This window comes from Podarcis muralis, chromosome 11 (genome assembly GCF_964188315.1).
Source record: "Podarcis muralis chromosome 11, rPodMur119.hap1.1, whole genome shotgun sequence".
In the NCBI taxonomy this organism is placed as follows: domain Eukaryota; kingdom Metazoa; phylum Chordata; class Lepidosauria; order Squamata; family Lacertidae; genus Podarcis; species Podarcis muralis.
Window position 1 is genome coordinate 35406588 of NC_135665.1, and position 23010 is coordinate 35429597.

Consider the following 23010-nt stretch of genomic DNA (forward strand, 5'->3'; position numbering starts at 1 on the left):
GGCCAGACCTGACCCAGGGAGCAGAACTGCACCAGGCACAAGCATCGCAGTCAAGGCGCAGCTCCTTCTGGCGCAGAGCCAGGCTCTGTTGAAGGAGCCTGCTGTGGGGGCACCAGTTTGCGCCCCCTCTCAAAATTGTGCTTGGGGCCATGGCCCCCACAGCACCCCCCCACGCTATGCCTCTGGTTCACATGCCAGTCTGTGGCTTGTTTCCTGGCATCAGGAGCAGGAGAGGAGTGAAGCACAAACGTTTGAACAGCACACACAAACTTCCTGTTCATTGACAATAAATTGAAGTTTATGGTTTAAAGTCACATGCAAACTGGGCCAGAGTAACACTTCTCACTGTGGTGATTATAATTATTCATGTGGAATCCACTTAATAATAGTGGAGACTTACCTAGGTAACGTAAGGTGTAGTCTTTATTCATGAACCAAAGACCACTACAAGCCGAAGTTAACATAAAACCCACTAAACTACCTTAAGTGGAAGCTAAACCATTTTTTCAATATTATGAAGAAAGCTGCTGCCATATATTACCAGTTAGTGAACTTTGGAGTCTTTACTTTTAACTTCAACAATGCAACACTGGAATTTTTAGTCATCTTTATATTCCTTATTCTTTTAAATAACACCCACTCAATGCAGTAACAAATACACATTGTGTGTAGTCTGTCCAGGACAGTGGGAGGGAAACTAAGAGGTATATCTCTGCTATGATGCATCTCAGCAACGTGACTGACATTAATAGAGCAGTGACTGATTTAAATGGAAGTGAAATTAATATCTGGACGTTTTTTGCTAATTGATTTCATATATTAACTGTTAATTAACCTCTTGAATGGATAAGCCAGATAAACATATGTAACAGGAAGACTATTATTGGGCATTTAGCAGAGTCCTAATTGAAGCTACTTGGTATTAAACAGGTTCTCAATGCAGCTGTACTTTTTACGAAGCCTACTCTGAGGAGAAAGGCAGCACAAAGAGAAGGCAGGGGGGAAGTGACGCAAAACATCGAGGGCCATTTTAAAGCCAAGACAGCTTAATTTAGGGTCAACATTTAACATTACATTTTTCCTACATGGAAAATGCTTCACTGTAGAAATAACATGAAACAAACTAGGTGGGAAACCAGCGGCCATGTTTCCTGTTTCACATATAATGACAGGCCGGTGGTGAAGTTTAATTGTAGTATCAGAGAGGTACAAAGGTGAAACTGTCCTCATGCCAATCCACCCCCCAGTCCCGTCCCAACAGCCTGGCGCACTTCTGGTATTGGAACAAATCTGAGGGCTAAAGTGTTTAGGTGACTGTGAAAAGGTAATAAAAAGGAAGTGCTCATACTGCACAGCACCTCTGAGGTAAAAAATCACACACCCTTCCTCAGGGAAGACACATAAACAACAATTGTGACTGCCACATCATACCCAGTTTTGTCCCAAGTCAAATGTGTGCTTTGCTACGTGTATATGACTGTGTGTACAGACTACGTGAGAACTCACAGCCAGTTCTAGAACTGGCTGTGAGTTCTCACGTAGTCTGTGTATGAAGCCTATAAACACCATGTCTGATCCTAACACACGAAGAGCGCAACAGCAGTTTCATGCTGATTCTTCAAGGAAAGTGTTTTCTGTAATGTGTGACGCAATCTGTGTATTGGTAACTTATAAATGTCGCTAATGGGTCTAAGCCAAGGCAAAACAGCAGCAAGGGAACCATTTCCTACAAAATTATTCCTTTTCATAGAAGCAGCTGAAAGCAACAGAAGCTAAGGTAGGTAGAAACTTTAAATTCCTTTGACAATCACCAATGTTGTCTTTTTGTGGATATACTTTGTGAATTACTTCAGAAATAAGTTACCCCAAAACAGTTACTGTATCAGGTTTGGGAAAAGAGAACAGACATTTCTTTCCTGCCAAGACCATGTATCATACTTGTTGCAATTAGAATTGCTTCCTAAGACTTGGTTATAATTAACACATGGATGTTAATGAACCATAGCCTCTGCTTAGGCTTCTTGTGGTGATGTTGATGTTATCCTCAGTTTCCTGTCTGAGCTGAGCTACAGGACTGGTGGGACATCTTTATGCTTCGCCACTACCCATGCTCCTGTTCAGAATCTGAAACAGAAATAATGAAAAGCAGAATCAAAAGTTGGGAACTGGAACAGGATGGATATAACAGCATGCACTAGACTTGCTTAAATTAAGTCACTCCTGATTTTGATTTTTTTAATTGATTTTTTTGGCGACCTCTCCTTCAGCTACTAAAATGGTTATTGGCAGTGTTTCAATATACTGCTTCACTGCAGAGAAAAAGTGCTCGGGTATAAGTAGCAGGGGTGCCAACTTGAATAAAATATTAGGGGAGGCAAGTAAGCCCCACCCCACATAATCAAATGCCCAAAATGCCAGTTGTTGTTACAGGGGGATGGGATTCCACAGAAGCAGCACAACTAAAGAGAAGGCCCTTCAATATACAGTGGTACCTCAAGTTACAGACTCTTTAGGTTACAGATTCTTCAGGTTACAGACTCCGCTAACCCAGAAATACTACCTCAGGTTAAGAACTTTGCTTCAGGATGAGAACAGAAGCGGGAGGCCCCATTAGCTAAAGTGGTACCTCAGGTTAAGAACAGTTTCAGGTTAAGAACGGACCTCCAGAACAAATTAAGTTCTTAACTCAAGGTACCACTGTATATTTAATGCGTTTTACAGTTAAGGAATGTCTACAGAACCAATTGCACAAGTCATACAACCAAAGGAAAAGCAAATGACACTCTGGGCACCATTTTTACATGAAAAGTAGCATTGGTTTCTAACCCTCATTAGCCCCATCCAACATGGCAAATGACCACAAAGGATAGCGGCTGAAGACCTGCAATTTCTGGATAACCACGTGTTCCCCATATGTTTTACGTGTGTGTGTGTGTGTGTGTGTGTGTGTTCACTCTTGTACAAAGTATCAGGGTGGTGTACAACAAAAGTTACAGAAGAAGAAAAATACAATTTTTTAAAAAATGGTGATAAAATATGCGGGGGGGGGGGGGAGATGAAGTATCCTAAGCCAGAATGCCAATCACCATCACAGACATCTTAGCTGGTAGATGCGAAGTACTTGTACTATAATAATCTGCAACTGCTAACTTCAGAAATAAAAAGGATGCACAAGTTTAAGGTTTAAGGTGATGATGAAGATATTAACAAACAAAAACAGTGTTATATTTTAAGCATTGATAATCAGATCCGGAAGAATATTTAACAAAGTGGAAAAGAGTAACATGGCTTTTAAATATGAAATTTTAAGTAAGATTTTTTTACCTCTTTAGTCAGCACTTGTAGTCTGCTCAGAATTGGCTTTTGCATAACTCAGAGGCAGATTGAGACCCACCATTGGGCCTACGATACTCAGCCATGAAATAATATAGTTTGTATTCCTACAAAGCAAAAAGAAAATAGCTTTTTTTTACACTCCAGCTATCTTTAAAAGCTTGGATATAATTTTAAATGGCTACCAATTTTTTATAAAATTGATACAACATTGCACACATCATTACTATGGAGGAGGGGGAAATCCCAAAATGCCCTAAACGGAAGTTCTGACATTCCAAGTTTTGTGTGACAATAATCTGAAACCGCCAACTTTAAGGTCGTAAAAATCCAGAAAAAATGATTTTCCTTATAAACAAAGCATATCTATACATAATAAAAGCTGCAACCAAAGAAATTAAACAAAGAACAACACAATGAACTGTCAATGAAACATCTCAACAGATCTAAAAAACATACTCCCAAATCAAATCTACTAAAGCTCTGATGCTAGGTCTAGCATAAAGCCTGTTTAAACAAGAACATTTTACACAATCTTCTGAAGACCTGCAAGGTTGGGTTCAGTGGGTACAGCATTGCAAAATATTAGCATATTCTAAGCAGAGTCCCTCTAAATCACTGAAGTAATTAGGGAAAGGGTATCTCGAGTTCCAAATCATGGAAGCTAGAAGATCAGACCTTGCTTGTAATCTTGTCTCCCATCACACATTTATCTTTGAAACCATACAGTCAAACAATTCTTTTGAAGAAGAAGAAATGAAAACAAATTCTCAGAATTCCCTGGGTCATACATGAGTAGCCAGAGGCCATAAGAAGCCCCTGCAGATTATATTTTCCACTCAAGTCTTTTAATCATAGAAATTCCAGAGGAGCCTAGTCCACACATTAATAACAAAGAAGACCAAGTAAATATTATGAACATGAAATTTGAGAAACACCTCCTAAAATGTCCAAGGACTATCAGCAACACCCCCAGGTTTATTACAGTATAAGATAAAGAACAAGTTTAAAGAATTGTGCCTTATTTCTAACCTGAGTTTGTCTGGCTACAACAGTACACTTTTACTTGGTTATTTAGGGTGAATATGAGAACCTAATAAACCTCACACTGATACTACTTGCCTGCTTTGTTTATACGAACTGGATAACACCGCAGACATAAATTCATTTGTCCGGCAAGGATGAAGAACAAAGAAAGGCTGTCCAAGCAATGGATGCTCCTGAAAAAGATCAGCCATGCTTATATTATTTATATAGCACTTTCAGTATCCAAAGTAGTTTACAATCATTATTGTGTTTGTAATGTTAAGTTCTTAAGGTTCTCAATTTACAGATGAGGAATGGAAGGTTAAGCGATAGCAACTTGCCAAACACCAATAAATCTAAATCTAAGACTTTAGACTAGGACTTCTAAATCCAAGACCAATATTCTTTCTGATAGATTACACTCATTTATTTATGTGTCATATTCACTTCTCTACAGAAATATTAATAAATGAAACACCCAAGGCAATTAACATTCTTTTTCTAAAAAAATAAACATTTTAAACTTAACAACAAAACACAAACAAGGTCCAGTAGATAAAAGCACCAAAAGTGAGAAATCCAGGCATAATCAGACTCCAGCCAGGTTGAAAGTCTGCTGAAACAAAAACATCTTCAAACAGCACTGGAATAGCATCATAGTGATGATGGTAAGCTAGATCTTCCAGGGCAAAGAGTTCCACAATAACAGAGAAGGCACTTTTACACGTTCTTGCCAATGGCACTTTGGATGTATCTCACCAGTTGATCTCACTGAGCAGACAGGAATGTATGGAAGGAAACAGTCCTTTGAGTATCCTCATTAGACTTTGAACAGTGATCAAAGTGACCTATGTTAAAACTAAATTTATATAATCAAGCTATATTCCAACACAATTTAGCATATTGACACAGGAAGAGAGATACCAATTATACAAAGTTATGAATGATATAAACATTTTTAAAGAAGCACAATAAACTTTATTAATTTATTACTAAACATGAATTTACACAGTATCAAGCTACCTAAGACCTCTACTGGGTTCTGTGGGTATGCAGGTTTTCTGCCATTTGTTAATATTTTAGCAGTTCCCAAGTCTAGTATGTACATGCAGAAAGCAGCCTTAGGCCTCAGGGATTCAGTGTGCCAACGAATTATAACTATGTGCAATCACAGTAGTGAATCATCTGGATATTAGGCCAGATGATTAAATAGATAGTATATATTAAAAATAGTAAGATGAGTACACTTTGAGAACACCCCGAAGATATTTAAGAACACCAGCTCATGTTAGAGTATCACTTTATAAAGACTATACAAGAGAAAATAAGCTATTGGGGAAAACACAAATTAAAGGGATTAAATAAGGGATTAGAATTGCTGGATAAATAAAAACATGTAATCCTTAAAGAACTTATTCTCTTGAAGGTATGGAGAGGGAATTATAGAGGTACCACAAATTCCATGTTTATTTCCGTAATTTGGTCTGTTTCACTGAACTCTTCTACAGCAGTATGAGAGTTGTCTAAGAATATTAGTCACTGTTGGATTTCAAGAATTTGCATTTGGTTCACAACAAGAGTTATTTTTTAATGCATTCCTGCAGTACAACAATATTCCCTAGGAAGACATTTTGAGGCTACCTTTATGCTCCACAGTGACCCGCCCCCTCCACACACACACATCAAATGTAATGATTTTAAACTGGAGCCTAGCATACTTCAAGCCTAAAAAAATACATTCCAAACAAATACCAAGAATGTCAAATACGACTACAGTCTAGACCAGCCTCCCAGCACTCCAACCCATGCCATATGGGTGTTTGGGACTACAACTCCCATCAGACCCAGCCAGCACAGCCACCCGGTTAAGGAAGGCTGAAAAGCAAATTATCTGGCCATCTGTAAGATTGAATACTAATGCTTTCTCTATTCACCAACTTACATGTACATTGAAACCAATGAATGTTCTTTCACATTAAAGCACAGCCTACATCTGCACTTCTACAGATCTCAATTTACCAGCTACACTTTTGTAGACTCAGGACTGATTTCCATGTCTGATTACACAATGAAACAAAATGCAGCAAGTGCCAACATTCAAGACTGACTTGCCAGCCAGAAACTGGAATTCTGCAAACATGTAATCCCATGTTTAGACCTGAAATACTAAAATGGACTTTGTTGCTAATTTCCCCTTTCCTTTGTATCTCTGTCCTGCCCCAAACAAATCTGCTCCAGAGGATTGAGAACAATTTGGGAAGTAGTGTGGGGAAGACTGTAGGAGAAAGGGAGGATCTGTGGAAAATACTCCATCCCCCTTTTCACTCACATAAATCTCCACTGGATCAAAGAGCCTTTTGTGAATGGAAATTTCACAAAATTTATTAATTCAACAAAATTTATGTAGAAGAACACTAAAAATTGTTGGGGCTCCTTTTATTTTAATCCTGAAGACAGCCCAAACTACAAATTCATGCAACTATGCTACCATCTGCTATCCATGCTAGTGAACTGATGCCATTCTGTATTATGAAGTAAATGCCAATCTGAATGAAAATATATTATTTCACTCAGCTGTTAGACTGAATCTGAAATGTATGAAAATACTTCTAGCAAAGATAGATTTCTGAAAAAGACTATGTCCTGGATTGGCAACAAGAGTTTTATTAATGACAAAAAATTAACAAACACAAATTATAACACAGCTAGCAGGTAGCTATCCTATCTTCAAACTAGAAAGTCAGCCTGAGAAGCCATGGTGCCATCAATTCTCTCTCCTGGTGGCTTTCCAGTTCCCCTATATAATCTATTTATACTTCCCATATGCTTCTAGATCTCGCCTCTCTCATCTTTCCTCTCTGCTTGTCTTTTCTCTCGAGGACACTGGCTAATATGCTCTAATATCAGAGAGGCACAAATATTGTGGTCTCACTGGCTTCATTAGCATTACTGATGGGTTGCCACAAAGAGAAGCACCTTTGTCCTAGGCAGCTAACAGCTTTGCGGATAATTTCTATAATGCCTTTGGCACAACCACCTTGTTCCCATTCCTTACAGTTAACTCAACTTGCATACACTTCCTGCCCCTTCCAGCTCTACTGAATTGCAGGTTATAAGCCACTGAGGCAGGTACTTGCCCTCCTACACTCTGTAAAGTTGGAACTCCATCACTGATGTGATGGGTTCTTTCCCCCAATATAGGATGCTTACTGACATACAATACACACTACTTTGTTAGCAATGTTTTGCTGAAGATACTGAATATTAATTACACACACAAACACCACGATCAGCTTAACCAATAACATGCACGTTCAGATTTTTGTTAGAATTCCTGATTTTCCATCTAGACACAAAAGCAATTTCACATGCTGAATTTTCACAAAAATGTAACATTAAGACTATTCACACAACAAAAAATAATATAATCTCCTTAGTTGTACAGTATGTATATTTAGATACTTTGTTGTTGTTGTTTTAACATGTTGTTGTTAATCTAATTCTATGCTACCAACAGTCAGAACACTGTTGCACTAAAACAATGAACTGACAACCTTTCCCCAAACATTTTCTTTGACCTACATCTTGAGTATCTGTACCCAGCATAGTGTCTTTATCTTGTTTCATCAGATAATGGCTCTGATATAATGAAGGTCATCCTGCTATTATACACCATTTTCTGTGTCAAGGATATTGCATTTTCCCACAGTTCAAACTAAATATATTGTTACTGGGAAAATAAGATTTTCTCCTGAACTAGCAGGGTCGCTGGAATGTGGAATGCTGTCTAGAAAAGGATGGAACAAAAGTCACAGAAATCTATTGGATAGTGTGCATGACATCAACGGTATTAAATAATAACACTGCGTCCCTACTTATGCACACATTCCAGTTATGTCTTGCCCATGTCTTGTTGTGCTGTGAATATGAACACATCAACTCTTCTTCAAGTTGTTTCCCTCTCCCCCTCATTCACACACATACACACCTACTTACCTTGCGATTTTATCAATTATGGTCAATTATTGTAAATCACTCCTGAAGGAGTAGGTTCAAAGTCTTGGGGTCAATTATTGTCCCCCAATTGTATGTTCAAAGTCTTGGGGTCAATTACTGTCAATTGCCCCTGAAGGAGTAGGTTCAATTCATCTCTGTAAAGTGACATGCCCAGGTGACCTGATTGCCTTTTATGAGCTCTGGCTGATTTTTATTTTTTAAAAAACTAGTTATGGCCATTTTTGGACTGCAACACCATGAATTGGCAACCTCCAGATTGGATTGTTGCAATGCACTCTATGTGGGGCTGCCCCTGAGGTTGGCTTGGAAGCTGCAGCTAGTGCAAAATGCAGAAGCTAGACCGCTCACTGGGGCAGAATACTGCCACCATGTTACGCCACCACTAAAAGAATTGCACTGGCAACCAATTTAGCTACCAGGCTAAGTATAAGGTGTTGGTACTGGTGTACAAAGGCCTATACAGTTTGAGACCCAGTTTAGATATCTAGTTATTTAATTATGTATCACATTTATAGCCCCCCTTTCCCCCAAGGAGCTCAAGGTGCCATACATAGTTCTCTTCCTTCCCATTTCATCCTCACAACAACCTGAGAGTTGAGTTAGTGGCTCACTGCCACCCAGTGAGATTCATGGCCAAGTGGAGATTTGAGCCCTGGTTTCCCAGATCCTAGTCAGGCACTCTAATAATTACACCACACTACCTAGAAGATCACTTAACTACTTATATAATCAAATGATCACTGCACTCTGCAAGAGAGCCCATACAAATGTAGGAATCAGACCTCTAGTATGGAAATACCTGCTTTTTGAAACTCTCTCCTGTTATGTATCAAAGAGCTGGTACCTCTATTATATTTCCGGCACCTATTAAATAACTTCTTTTTCCAACAACACTTTTAAGTGGAGATTCTTTCCCCAGTCTCTGTATTAGGCTTGAAATTGCTTTTAGATACATTTTTACTGTTAAAATTGTTGAATCACTTTGGGATGTTTCACAGGAAATGATTCATAAATGAAATATATTTCAGATCCAGGTAAGTCTTCTCTTTATAGGCTGAGTGATCCCTATTGTGCACTCTGGAGCACACATCAGACACATCATACAGATAATTTACCTCATTCAGCAGCAAGCCTACCCTCCCTTTGGTACATGTAAACATGATTGCCTTTGAATCAAGACTATTCTGAAACAAAAAAATGCAGATTTTCACTTTTGACTGACTATATCAATCCCCCAAAGTTGCTACTTTAGTTTACACTCAACACTCAAGTAGTTTAGAAGGAAGCTATATTTTTCAAACTTTTGTGCTAAGACTTTTATATGATAAGCTCAACCATGTCCTTTTGTTTGTGAGTTGTTAAAAAGTCTGATGTACATCCAAGGTTAAACCAATGAAATGGAGGCACACTAAAGCAAGTTGTGGATAGTTGCCAATGCAATGAAGGTTATCGAAAGAGTTAGCAGCTTGGGGAATTGATAATGGAAAACTCGCTGCTCGTGTAGTTCCTAGAGCAGTTTCCAAAGCTACTGCTTCCCCTTTCTTTGTCCAAGCCACCAACTGGGATTGAGATATAGAAAATAGTATAGAAACATAGAAAGAGGAATGTATAAACAAAGTAAGAATGCCAAAATACATATGTTGAAAAACTTTCTACTATATGAAGTTTCCTTAATTTTCGTGTCTGGAAATCCTCTCCACAAAGGCGAAGTAGTATTTAGTTTCCAGATGTCAGGCTTATATATCAGTGATGAAAAGAAACATGAATCACACTGAGTTTTGCAAGCACAAACCTATTTAAATGAAAAATCAACTTAGTTTAGTTATAAATTAATCTTTTGTGGGTGAAACTGCTACTGCAGTAGACATTTCCTGATTAATGTGTGTTGGAATTTTGCAGGAGGCAACCTGACATTTACAGGAGCAAAAGCGTCTTCTGGACAGGAACAAAGCATCAAAAAGTGAAAATACTTTTCTGAAACTTAAAGCATTATTTCCCTGCAAAGAATGAGACAGAATCACAGACATGAAACAAAGGGTCTACCAGAATTTCCCCTCCACCAACCTACCAGGCAAATTGATTTCCCACCATTTTCTGTATCATGGATTGTCAGACAGAAGATTCTGCTTGACTCTCTTTTTCAAAAGATCTTATTATGAAGGAAAGCCAGGAAATGCTTAATGACACATTGAACCTAATGATAATTAGTTTTATCTTCTGCTGTAGAGCAATTCAGAGCGAAAACAGGAAGATAGCAGCTGTGATATTTTTAAAAAGCTTTTTGTTTTGCAATCTGAAAATAGGAATGCAGTCCTACACTAGGAGTTTGATGGCCCCAAAAGCCATTACATTATGGGGCAAGCTTCTTTTTCCAGCATGTGCAACAGCAGCATTCAATAAAGACAAATCTTTCTGGTTTCAAGTCCCTTATGCTTCTTTTATCATTGACCAAATAAAATGTCATTTCTACTAGATCTCAATGAGAAAAAAAATATGAAATACTCTCTTTTCATCCCAAGAGAAAGCAAACCATGCCTAAGTTCTAGCACTGACAAAACAAAACTTTCAGCCTGTGTTATATAACTTTAAGCACACAGTGAGATAATGCCTAAAATAATATGTGAAATATTATCCATGTCAAATTTCAATTAACAACGAATGTCACTTTTGGGCATTACAGCAAGGTAATTAGTTCTGGATAGCTGGTACTGTGTGTTTTACTTCCCTTCCCCCAAACAGCAGGTATTTTGTTGTTGGTACATTTCCTGTAACAGCACCATTTATTTTCCCTGTCATAACTGGAGCTCCTCCAGTAGTAATGGCTTCTATTTTCTCTAGTGCTACATTAAACTGCCTTGGAGCATCCATCATAGCCTTTATGGGCTCTCCATTTCTCCTATAGTGGAAAGGGATTGTTGTCCAAAACATCCTCTGTCACATCCAGTTTGCATGATATAGCTTTGATGAAAATCATTCATAGAGGGATGTCAAGACTTTTATCAAGGGCAGCGGAAAACGTTTGTAACTGAACATTTTTTTCAATACCACCTGAGACTTCAGCCATTCTTCAGACTAAGAGGAGGAAATAATAATAAACTTTACTTCCTGAAAACTCTGAGAAATGGATGATTGACATGCAATTAAAATACACAGGTTTGTGTCCAGTACTCTGCCATCCAGATAGACACTGGACTAGTGAAGGTTGAAATGAACTAATTCATGGACTACAGCAGCCATAGCCAATCTGGTGCCCTTCAGATGTTTTGGTCCTTATCATTGGTCCTGTTGACTAGGGTTGCTAAGAATTTAGGTCCAACATCTGGAGGGCCCAGGTAGGGAAAGGCTTGGCTATAAAGACTAGATGCGCCTGACCACCAAAACACCCCCCTGCAGATATTCCCTCAAACCTGCACCAACACATCATTCTAGAACCCATATATACAATTTGATACATGTTTGCTTAAGGTACGCCACTCAGCTGGGGTCTAAAAAAGCAATGGAATTTTGATTTAGCCTAGGGATTTCAAATAGTAATACTTATGCTCCAAGTAACGCTCCAAGATAGTGATGAGACAAAGTCAGTACAATAATGCTGAGTTCACAGTGACTGCTAAAGTAGATGGGTAAACAGCAGAGCCCCAACAAGGGCCATGTTTGCCTATACATTGCTTAAATAATAAAGATTTCTAAACAATCCCTTTAAAAAAAAAAAAGGAAGTGGACACCCTTAATAAGGCCTCTCTCTGTTTGGATCATGACAGGAAAGGAAATGTTCAATTCCCATTAGTCAGGCTGCCCTGCTGTTACTAGGGGAGAATGCTTCATTTTTTAACCAGAGCCTAGCCTTGCAATACGGCACTCAATCATTTGGAAGCTTGTTTTTGAAAAGAAACTGGAACTCTCACTATTTCAGCCATTACAAATCATCATCATCATCATCATCATCTACCAAGTCCAAATCCTTCTGCAATGGGAAATGAAGTGCAAATTGGGAAACTTTATTTTATTTTCTCCATAAACTTATTTTTTAATTACAAATTAGCTTGGTAGCACATTTTTGCTCTTCTTCGAATCAAGAGCTTCTGGCAACAGTCCTCTGTTGACTCACTACCTTGCCCTTGTATATGTTCTCTGAATCAAATACTGAGGTTTGAAAGAAAGGAACTCTTTAAGTTTTCAAGAAACAAGGCAGCCACAGTCTCAGCCAGAGGCGATAACATACTCCTTCCGTATGGAACAATGTTGTGCACATTGAATAATATTTATAATACTTATTTTGGAGAAAAGCTAAGCGCAGTATAAAGACACAGAATAGAGTGCTTCAATTTAAGGCCACTATATATGGAGCACACATTCCTAAGGAAATTGTTTTGAGAATCCTGCTTTTCAGATAAGACATGTTGAAAATATGAAGCTGCCCTATACTGATTTAGACTGCAACTAGCCCAGGATTACCTATTCTGACTGGCAACTCTCCAGGGTCTCAGGTTGATGACTTTTGAAGCTCTCCTCCTGAGCTTATTGTAACTGGAGTTGCAAACTTAAGACCTTGTACATGCAAAACATGTGCTCTGCACTGAGATACAGCCTCTCCTCAGTATTTACCATTATCCTCTATCAAGAAGGAGCTAATGTGGTACCATGTTGGCTATTTCTGTTCTACACTTTATTAGATTTAATAAAATAGAGACACATTTCCCTGCTGTGATTGTTGCACCTAGAAAAGTGAGACTAGCAAGACATCACTTGAAATGCTACTGGATAATCAAGTGAAGGCAAATATATCAGAAGCTGCCATAGAAACAGTGAGGCCTCTCTCCTCTCTCTCTCTCTCTCTCTCTCTCTGCCCCCCCCCCGACTTGTAATTCAAATTTATACAATGACAAATTGCCAACTACTCTGTGATGGAGCTTTTGTTCAGCAATAGAAGTCATTTGTTGTTATCTACATGTGCACAGAACTTTAAGGTACCATCATTCCATGTTAGTCTGCTGCAGCAAAAACAATGAGTCTTGTGGCACCTTAAAGACTAACAGATTTATTAAGTGATAACCTTTCAAGGACTAGGGAAATGCAACCTGGTTATTTTTCAATACTTATTGTAACAAAATGATCTCATCAGGGTCTTCCTGTGAGGTGCTTATGAAACAGTGGCCATCCTTCTTTTCCCATCTTTATTCCCCAGGTTCAAGCAAAAGTGATATTGGATCCAAATCCCGTTCTGTATCCAACAGTGCTTAGTGCATTGATCTCATATTGCCTATGCACCATATTTGTAAAATGAGTATTTATCCGTATCAAAATTAATGAGACTGTAACGAACATGGTCAACTTGCATGTGGAAAGAAGAAAACACTGAGCTATACTCAGTTGTTTGGGGTACCATATAGCAAGCTGACTATGACCCTCCTTCCCTTCGCTAGTACACGACACTTGGTAAGAAAAAGATGACAACATACAATCTATCTCAGTTTTCTTGCACCTCCAGGAGATACATGTCAGTGGCTATTTTGTTAAAGTGATAATTGCATTTCAGATAAAAACTACCTGCTTCTAGCATGTATAGAATAATAACTTTCCTCTGTAAGTTGGAGTGGCAAACTGGTGCTGCTCCCGTAGGTTGCTGGACTGCTATTAGTCCTAGCCAACTTCACCAATATTCAAGGATGATGGGAGTTATAGTTCTCTGATATTTGTAGACTATAGCCCTGTTGATAAGCCTTAATTGTTACTGGCATTGCCCTTTTCTTTGCCCTCCTGTTTAGTTTTCTGTTTCACTCCTAAGAACAAGGATCTCTATTCTTAATGGAGAAGTACAATGAAGATGCTGCATAAGTTCAACAACAGCAACAAAACCCACTACGAAACACAGTCTATTCAGTTACAGTTAAGTTTATAACTGATTAAACACTTTTTAAAAAAGTTTATACTGGAAAATTGGCAGACTAGCTCTTGTTCTCAGAACTGGCACATCACTCATTCTTTCATGAAAATAAACAGATGACATATTTTTCAATACTTGCCAAAATAAAATTAATTTAGCCATCAACTTTTTAGTATCTTACATGTCATTTTATTAAATGACTCCTTAAAATATGTTCTGAAGTTGTGGGGTTTTTTTAAGGTATAAGAAGACAATCCAACAAGCTGTGTACGGATGAAACGAATGATATTGGAGCAGAATTTGGTATAAACACAACCTGATAAAAGAAAATGTAAAAGTTTGAAAATCCTTCAAAACATGTTTTAGGATGCCTGCAAAATTTAAAAATCCTGTTAAATCAAGAAAAGTTGACACGTTAACAAATATCTTAGGCCGCTACCAGACAGATGATTCCTAGTACTACTAATCACTGCTCTCCTGCTGTAAACTACCAGAATTGCAGAATACTTTCCACACTATCAAGGGGTATGTATTGTGCCCTTATCTGTGTATACATCCTGCTATGTTTCATCATCTAGGGCTGATGGTGTGACACAGATGCTTTGAGTGAAGAAGGCCCAATATACCTGGGAAATCTTTTTTTTAAAAAAAAAATCTAATAAATCTGAGCCCCCTTAAAAAAACCTTTTTAATTAGTGCTAAGCGTTTGCTTCTTTTAAAAAGAGCTGTCCAAGAAATGTGAAAAAATAAAGTTTTTCACTATGCTTTTACAACTTTCATTTAAGTGCTAACATTTTAATATAAAAAGGAAAAGGTCTTTAGCAGTAATCTAAAATTCTAAAAAGCAATAAATGTGCTAAAATTGTGACAATTGAAAAGGTAATAGCGAAGGTGTATTGAGCAGCAAAATATTCACCAGCATGTTATGTCACTGCACATATCAAAACCCTACCAGTTAAAAAGAAGAGTTGCACTAGGATTGTCTGCACCCGAGGATTGTGTACCTCTTCCTTTCATCTTTTTTTTTTTAAAGGTGGCAGGCAGATACCCAGGAAAGGGCTGTTACTCAGACTCTTATTCCAAGTCTCCACACAAATTGAAACACTCAACGCGCACCACTGAAAATTCTGTGGTCATATAAAGTGGTGGGAACAACTAGCTGTGTTTATCCCCTGAAGCAGTAGTAGAATGGAACTTCCATCAAAAGAGCAGAATGGTGTGACTTTAGACTTCTGGGTGCCAATGACCATCTCTAGACCTGAATACTTCCAAACTCGGTGGAACTGCCTTATGATGGAAACAAGAACTTTGAGGGCAAAACATGTTCAGCAATAATGGCGCTTATGATCTTCTCTATTGATACTACAAAAGCTTTTCCAGAAGTTCTAGCCAGTGTTCTATAGCAACTGTTGATATAGCTCAAAGAACTTTCACAGGGAAAAAAATTAGCAGCCTTCTGTTAAACTATACTGAATGCAACCTCTTCTGTTTAACAGAATTATCGAATACTGTATGTCTAAGAATAGCTACCCACACATGAGTCAAGTATTAAGATATAAAACTTCCCTACAACAATGTCGCTTTGCTGTGCCTCAGCACCACTACATCAAAGCCCTCCAGAAAGAGTTAAGAATCTCTTTCCTTTAAGAAAAAAGTATCGCACCATTAACATACTTGGTCATTTTAGAAATAATGTTTATTGATTTTTGTGTTAAAACTGCCATAAATTAAGTGATGCAATGGACAGAATTACTGCTGTACTATAAAGAACATGTCTTTTGGGTTCTTAACCACACAGTGAAAAGAATAACAGCTGGATTAATGTAAAAATAGTGCAACTTGATGCTGATATTGCAGGGGTGTGGACAAGATGGTACCTGTTCACATGAAAGACATGACACAGCACTGAAATATCTTCAGAGTTCGTAGCGAGGGAACTAAGCCTACAATGATGGGGTTCTAAGGAAGAGAACTTTTGCAACCCTGATGGCAGAAATCCTGGAGATGCCAGGAATTTTAAGCTGCTGGCACACATGAAATCACATTGCCCTTTTCCCAATGTGAATTATCACTAAAACCTTTCTGAACTAGGCCAATTTATTTATTTATTTACTTATGTATAAACACTTTCATCAAGGATATACATGAACAGGGCCACTAATCTAGCGTCACACATTTTACTAAATAAATTACACAAAGGGCTAGAGCAGCGGTTCTCAACCTATGGGTCCCCAGATGTTGTTGGACTACAAGTCCCATCATCCCTGAGCTCTGGCCTTGCTAGCTAGGGGTGATGGGAGTTGTAGTTCAACAACATCTGGGGACCCAAGGTTGAGAAAAGCTGGGCTAGAGTCAGCAAGTTTGGTAAGCATATGAATTAGGAATTGATTGATTGATTGATCAATTAATTAATTTATGATCCATATCAGTTTCACACATGTTCATTCATACATCCATTTTGTCCTGCTTCTCTATCTGTGATTTTTTAAAGCAATTGCATGAAAACTGATATTTTGAACCTATTTATCAACCTATTTATTTTGTACACATTTTGGTACTTTTTTGAGGTAAGTAGTGTGACACAGAGAAGTACAAAAAGTACAAGTAAAACTGTACATATTAGATGTGATGTGAATCAAGCTAGTTCACTAAAAAAATGTTGGCCAAATGAAATCCTCAAGCACTTCTAATGTAAGCAAGCCTTTTCTGTGTAATAATGCTGTTGCCCTCTTGGCTACAAAATAAATGTCAAAATCAAACCATACTAGAATACTGTGTCCAGTTCTACCACAATTTAAGAAGGATTACAAGCTGGAATGTGTGCAAAGGAGAGCGACCAAGATGATAAACAGTCTGGAAGCCAAGCCTTTTGAGGAACGGTTGAGAGAATTGGGTATATTTAGCCTGGAAAAGTGGGGAGAGGAGACAGAATCAAAGAATCATAGAGTTGACAGGGACCCTCAGGTTCAGCCCCCTGCAATGCAGGAATCCTGTCCATAGCCATCCCTGGGTGGGCTCAAAACACCAACTTTCTGGTTAACAGCCAGATGCAGCCAACTTCAAATATCTAAAGGGCTGTCACATGGAAGATGGAGCAAATTTACTTTCTCCTGCTGTGGAGGATAGGACCTGTACCAATGGCTTCAAGTTACAAGAAAGGAGTTTCTGACTAAAAACTTTTGAACAGCAAGACCTGTTTGACAGTGGAACGGACTCCCTCAGGAGGTGGTGAACTCTCCTTCATTGGATGCTTTTAAGTAGACTTTGGATCCATCTGTCATGGATGCTTTAGTTGAGATTCCTGCATTGCAGGGGATTGGACTAGATGACCCTTTCCAGCTCTACAATTCTATGATTCTACGACCTAACATTTTCTCTCGGTATGTGGTATGTGTATGGAAATACTATACATATTCTGCAAATTCTCCTAAAATTCAGGTATGTTAAATGGTTCTGTTAAATGGTTCCACTGACAGCCCCGGCTCAGTCTTGCAGTCTGGGTTCATCACTGATCATTCTTGATCCAGTTGATTCCTCCCGCTCCATTTAAGGATTGCAGCTACCGCCAGGGTAAGAGTTACAATCAAAGAATTAGAGAACAGAAAAAGGGTTCTATAAATCCCTTTAACACAGCTTACCAGTAGAACCATCCAACAGAAGTCTAAACACCATCATATATAAACTGTGTATCTTTTTTTCCCCCTTTTCCATTGCTACTTCAATTATTATGCTAATGCAAAATACTTTCAGCCAAAGTATTTGGATGCATGCCACTGAAACCTACACATTATGGACTAAATCACATTTGAGTCTCGTACCTCAGCTTAACTAGATCAGGCAATATAAAAAGTGATTCTGCTTGGAATTATATACACTCAACAGATCTGTTAAATCATTTAGAAAAATCACTTGTTAGGCATAATCCTTTTGTACAATCAATTTTAAGGATCATAAGGTGCTTTAAAAGCTAATTCTAACAGTTATTATACATATTGTTCATACAAGTAGAGGCTATCATAAACTTAGGGGTATTGGTGATTCTAGCTACTTTCAAATGAGAATGAACCATGGTGAATCTTAATGGTTGATTTAAAACAAGCCAGCATCATAAACCATGCATGTATGGTTGACATACATACAAGAAAATTGGGAGTTTCTGGGGTGAAATAATTATACATACTCATCTGGTATACTTGCCTAAGCCAGTGAAGTGTACACCACACAAAAGGACTCAAAGTGATAGAAATGGATCCCTCAAATGCAAACCTATTCCTTAAAGAAAATATATCCCTATGTAACATTGGAACATTAGAACACACCACTTCCTTAGACAGACAGACTATCTACGCACAAATACTTCCATCTAGAACAAACATTTGATGCCACCACCAAATTCTCACTAAAATGCTACCTTATAGGTTGCTTATACCCGTGACCACCTGAGAGCACCCTGGTATGAATTAGAAGAATATATACAGGACTGCAGAAATTCATGTTCTTAGAGGCTCAAAAGAAGGCTACTAAGATCACATAATCCACAGTCCTTAAACTTGGGCTATAATCCTAAACACCCTTACTTTTCAGAATGTACCCATGAAGTTAGGGATGTATATTTCCAAGTATTAGCCTGGACTATCATCCAGGTTGTGTATGTATTTCTTTTCTTTTTATTTCATTTTTTAAAGAACACTTAAAACAAACAATATAGAATAAAAATAAAAAGTGAAAATGTGGGGGGAAAGGGGGGGGAAGGAAGGTACGGTATATTATAAACCTATAATAATTAGCTATTACACAATACAATTCCATTTGTACCTATCTTATATAACCATGTTGTGTGTCTGATTCACATACTATATTATTTCTATGCAACTGAGGGCACATATAAGGATGATCACACTGAAGGAATTCAATAGTCTTGTCAAAGATGTGAAATGGTTCTATGATTCTATATTTTTTTTCTTGGCAACTTGATGATTTAAAGGCTCAAGCTGTTCATTCTCATTAGCTTACTCAACCACTAGCTTTGTGTATTCAATTATATATCCCATTATTGATTAAGCCTTAGTGAGTATGAGCTCATTTGCTCAGAACTCTATTTACTCAAGGAAAAGTTTATTACAACTATTCTTAGGTGTAGAAACCAGGGGTACCGGGGCATTTATTCTGTATCTATGTGAAAGTGAATGAAAAAGAAATCAAATAGGTTTTCTAGTTGCCAAATGAAAGCAGACATATTTTGTATTTTTATTGCATTATTATTTATTGCATTATTGTAAATTTTAACCACAGAAATCTCTTTTACAAAGGCTGGATTATCTAGAATTAGTTTTAATTTACATCTAAGTTTTTTATTATCTGAATAGTTTCTGAATCTGTGTAGAGCAAATTGGCGATTTCAGCTCATAAATATAGATACCTCATGGTGCCTCTCTCTCCTCAAAACTGCGCTGATCCATTTTGACAACACATTACAATGCTAAACATGTGTCAAATTGGTTACTGCCTATATCACGGTGAACACTTGACATAATTAAGAGATGCCTTCCTCAAATCAACTGTTTTTATTTTATTCAACATGTCTTCAGTCCTGCATCTTCCATATCCCCACCCTCAAGGTAATATTCATTTTGAGGTTACCCATCTTATAAATTCCCTATCACCTCTGTCTCTTCTCTCCATGCTTCTTAATAGTGGCGATTCAACTGTGCCACCACAGCAGCTAGCGCATGCTGGAATAACCTCAACCAAGCTTACTTGTGCACTATCAGGCACCAAGCAAAGAAAGCAATGGGAGAATACCAAACCATACAGAATGTTGCAGCACTTCCAGAAACTTCCCCAGTGTCTATGGCAGCACCATCAATTTCCACCAATCAGAGAGAAGTATTTTCTCCACACTGAGAAAATACAACCACCCCCTACACAAAGTTCAAGGGGAAGTTTTCCAAGTCAGAGAATGGGCAAGAGTTAAAAGCACCTGATTTTAGCATACAAGCACTTTTGACAGGATGTGATTAAACTCAGCAAGGAGAATTTCTCCCCCACTACTTGTGGTAAAGCCTGCTGTAGACTCCCTTCCAAGACAGGCTTTTCAGAGGCAAATGAGAGGAAGGGGGGGTGAGAAGGAGGCTCATTAAGGATTATACCTTTTACCCTACGCTTGAATCAATGTCTCTCCAATCTTTCCAACAAAGTCCTTTAAGTATGTCTATGGTTGCTTCCAGATGACTTGCTAACTGAACATTTATCCTGATTTGTTTGCACAAATGTGCAGGGATGTTCTTTGATGTCAACTGTCTGTTGAACTGATTTTTGTTTCTGGGGAGGTTATATGACATTGTGTTGACATTGTGTTGAGTAATTATCCACACTTTACAGTGTATTGCCCCATCATTTTCCTTACTGAAGAAAAAAAGATCCAAGTTTGGGCGGGGGGGGGGGGGGATTAGTTGTGCAAGCGTGCAAAATTCACCAACTGCGCAACTTGAATGTGCTGCTATATAACTGAATCCCATTCACAAAACAGTGACAGTCTGAAAATGCCCTAGTTTCCAAGTTTTGCAAAATACATATATATCTTAGAATAATTGCACCTCAATTTTACAGAACTTCAACAAAGGAAAATTCTGCATTTATGATAACGGTTACCTTCTAATACAGAGGTTTTCAACCTTTCTGAGTCCACGGCTCCCTTGACCAACTACATTCTTTCTGCAGTGCCCCTGTGGGGCTCAGGAGCCCAGTTATGTCACCCCTTGCCTGCAGAGCTGGCAGCTCTCACCCTTTTTTGAACACCCTCCCTTGTGGAGTGTTCCCTCAGCCTCCTCTCCTCTCCCCTGTCCTTGGGCAGCCACTGCTGCCCCCCTTGGTCTCTGAGCTGCCCCCCCCCCACTCCAAAGAGAGGTGCCTCCTCTCACAGAGGATGCCCCCAGCCTTAGTGGCCCAATAGAGATTGGCCAAAGGTGAACATGAGGCCACCATCTTACTCACCTTGGGAGGCAGCAGTGGGCGCCACTGTGGAAAGGCTTCCCTTCAGTTTTGGACACTCAGATACCAGGCAGACATTTCACACAGCTAGCACAAAAAAGGCCAGGGGTCAGTGCCTAGCCTCCCATTTGTCCATCCATTCCCAAGAGCAAGGGCTGGTGGACTAGCTGGCTGGGCTCCCTTGCTTGCTTACTCCGAGGCTCCTCAGTTCCTGACAACCAGCACCCCCTGGCCAGCCCCAGAGGCACCATTCACCTGTGGAGCTTGTAGCCAGGGCTGAGGCAACCACCAGCTGTGCAAAGCTTTGAGAGGCAGAGACACAAGGAGGGAGGGAAAGAAGGAGGGACAGAGGCCAGTGTTGCCTGCGGCACTTATGACCATCATTCAAGGCACCCTAGGGTGCCACAGCACACTGGTTGAAAACCACTGTTCTAACAGAACCAAGTAAGGCTGGATTAATACATGCTTTTTATACCACAGCACTGGCTTCAGCCAGAATTTGTTTTCCCCTCTTTTTCAGTTAGCTGAAAAGTTCCATTTACAGCAACACAGTTGTAGGTGCTTGTCAACTACAACAGAAATTAATCTGAATTTCTATTATATAGAAGGGCAGGTCCAGGGTGAGCCTGTGACACACATTTCCTGTCCCTTTAAATATAGCATTAGAAATGCTTCTCCTGAACGACTATTTTTATTCAAAATGGAACTGGGAATTGTTCCACTTACACTGGCTCATAGAAAGAGGTGAATTATCTATTTCAGAACTTCACCTCCATCTGGTCTGTAGAAAAATTTTCAGTAGTAACAAAAAAAAATAGGAATCATCTATAGCTAGTTGTGCTTAAAACCCATGTAATAAAGACTGTATAATTATTTCATATTTTATTGCTATTAATATCTCTCACATTTAGCAAATGGGCTTTTTAGGGTTTATCCTTTTTTCTGGACTAATAAAGGTGTAGTTTGGGATACTGGTATCCATTATTCAACTAAATTAATTTCATGCTGTAATGAAGTAATAGGTGGAAGAAGCCTCTAACCTGTTGTGTAATGGTATCCCAGGGGCCCTGCCAGAGCTGCTCCCTGTAGCATTCATGTACACCTTTCCATATTTCATCCAGAGTTAAAGGTCTTCCATCTGGAAAAAAATAATAATTGTAATACATGTATCTCCACATACACACACGAAATGCAGATAATTCAAAAGCAAAAACAGAAAACACAGAGAAAATTCTATTTCCTTTAAAAGATGTCACAACAACATCTGGGATGTTTGTGTATGTGGCTGGGGGTGTGTGTGTGATGGAACATGGCCCAACCCTGCTGAGTGTTTTGTAGCTGTCATGTCCACGTAGCAGAATAACTGCCCTCTTCAGAGGCTCACCATGCAGTATTGATTGGTGCTTACTCTTGTATCCTGGATAGTTGCTGAGGTTTTATAACAGAATGAAGTTACTGTATTGAAAAGAAACATATGATCTTTGCCCAAGTATTTGTTTTTGACAAATGAGAGACTATTTTGATGCTTTTTCAATAAGTATCATTATCTTGGCATTTATCAGGTGTCAGGAGGCCATTATCCTGTGATAAATAGTTTTATTCCACTGACATTTTCATGTCCGTGAAATAAACAAGATTTATTCGTCCAATTAACATTTGAATGTCATGTTTAGATACAATCCGAAATCCTGTTGCCATCAGATTCAGTTTTATCTTATTTTTGTTGAGCACACTCAAAATGGAAGACAAACTTCTCTGTT

The 23010-nt window shown here is 38.6% G+C and overlaps 1 protein-coding gene across 3 annotated transcripts in view; it reads right to left on the reverse strand.

Moving 5' to 3' along the window:
- Window positions 1-1718: 1718 nt before the first annotated feature.
- The window catches only part of ATG10 (autophagy related 10), a 92933-nt gene continuing 71641 nt past the window's right edge, over window positions 1719-23010 (reverse strand). For 2 of the 3 annotated variants that reach the window (XM_077936248.1, XM_077936250.1), the window contains 5 exons: window positions 22291-22388; window positions 9492-9560; window positions 4456-4553; window positions 3325-3440; window positions 1719-2124 (listed from right to left, as the gene is read on the reverse strand). In XM_077936248.1, coding sequence (XP_077792374.1) covers window positions 3329-3440; window positions 4456-4553; window positions 9492-9560; window positions 22291-22388 — 377 coding nt within the window. In that variant the 3' untranslated portion in view covers window positions 1719-2124; window positions 3325-3328. The remainder of the gene's footprint in view (window positions 2125-3324; window positions 3441-4455; window positions 4554-9491; window positions 9561-22290; window positions 22389-23010) is intronic. The other variant, XM_077936249.1, reaches the window with a different exon arrangement.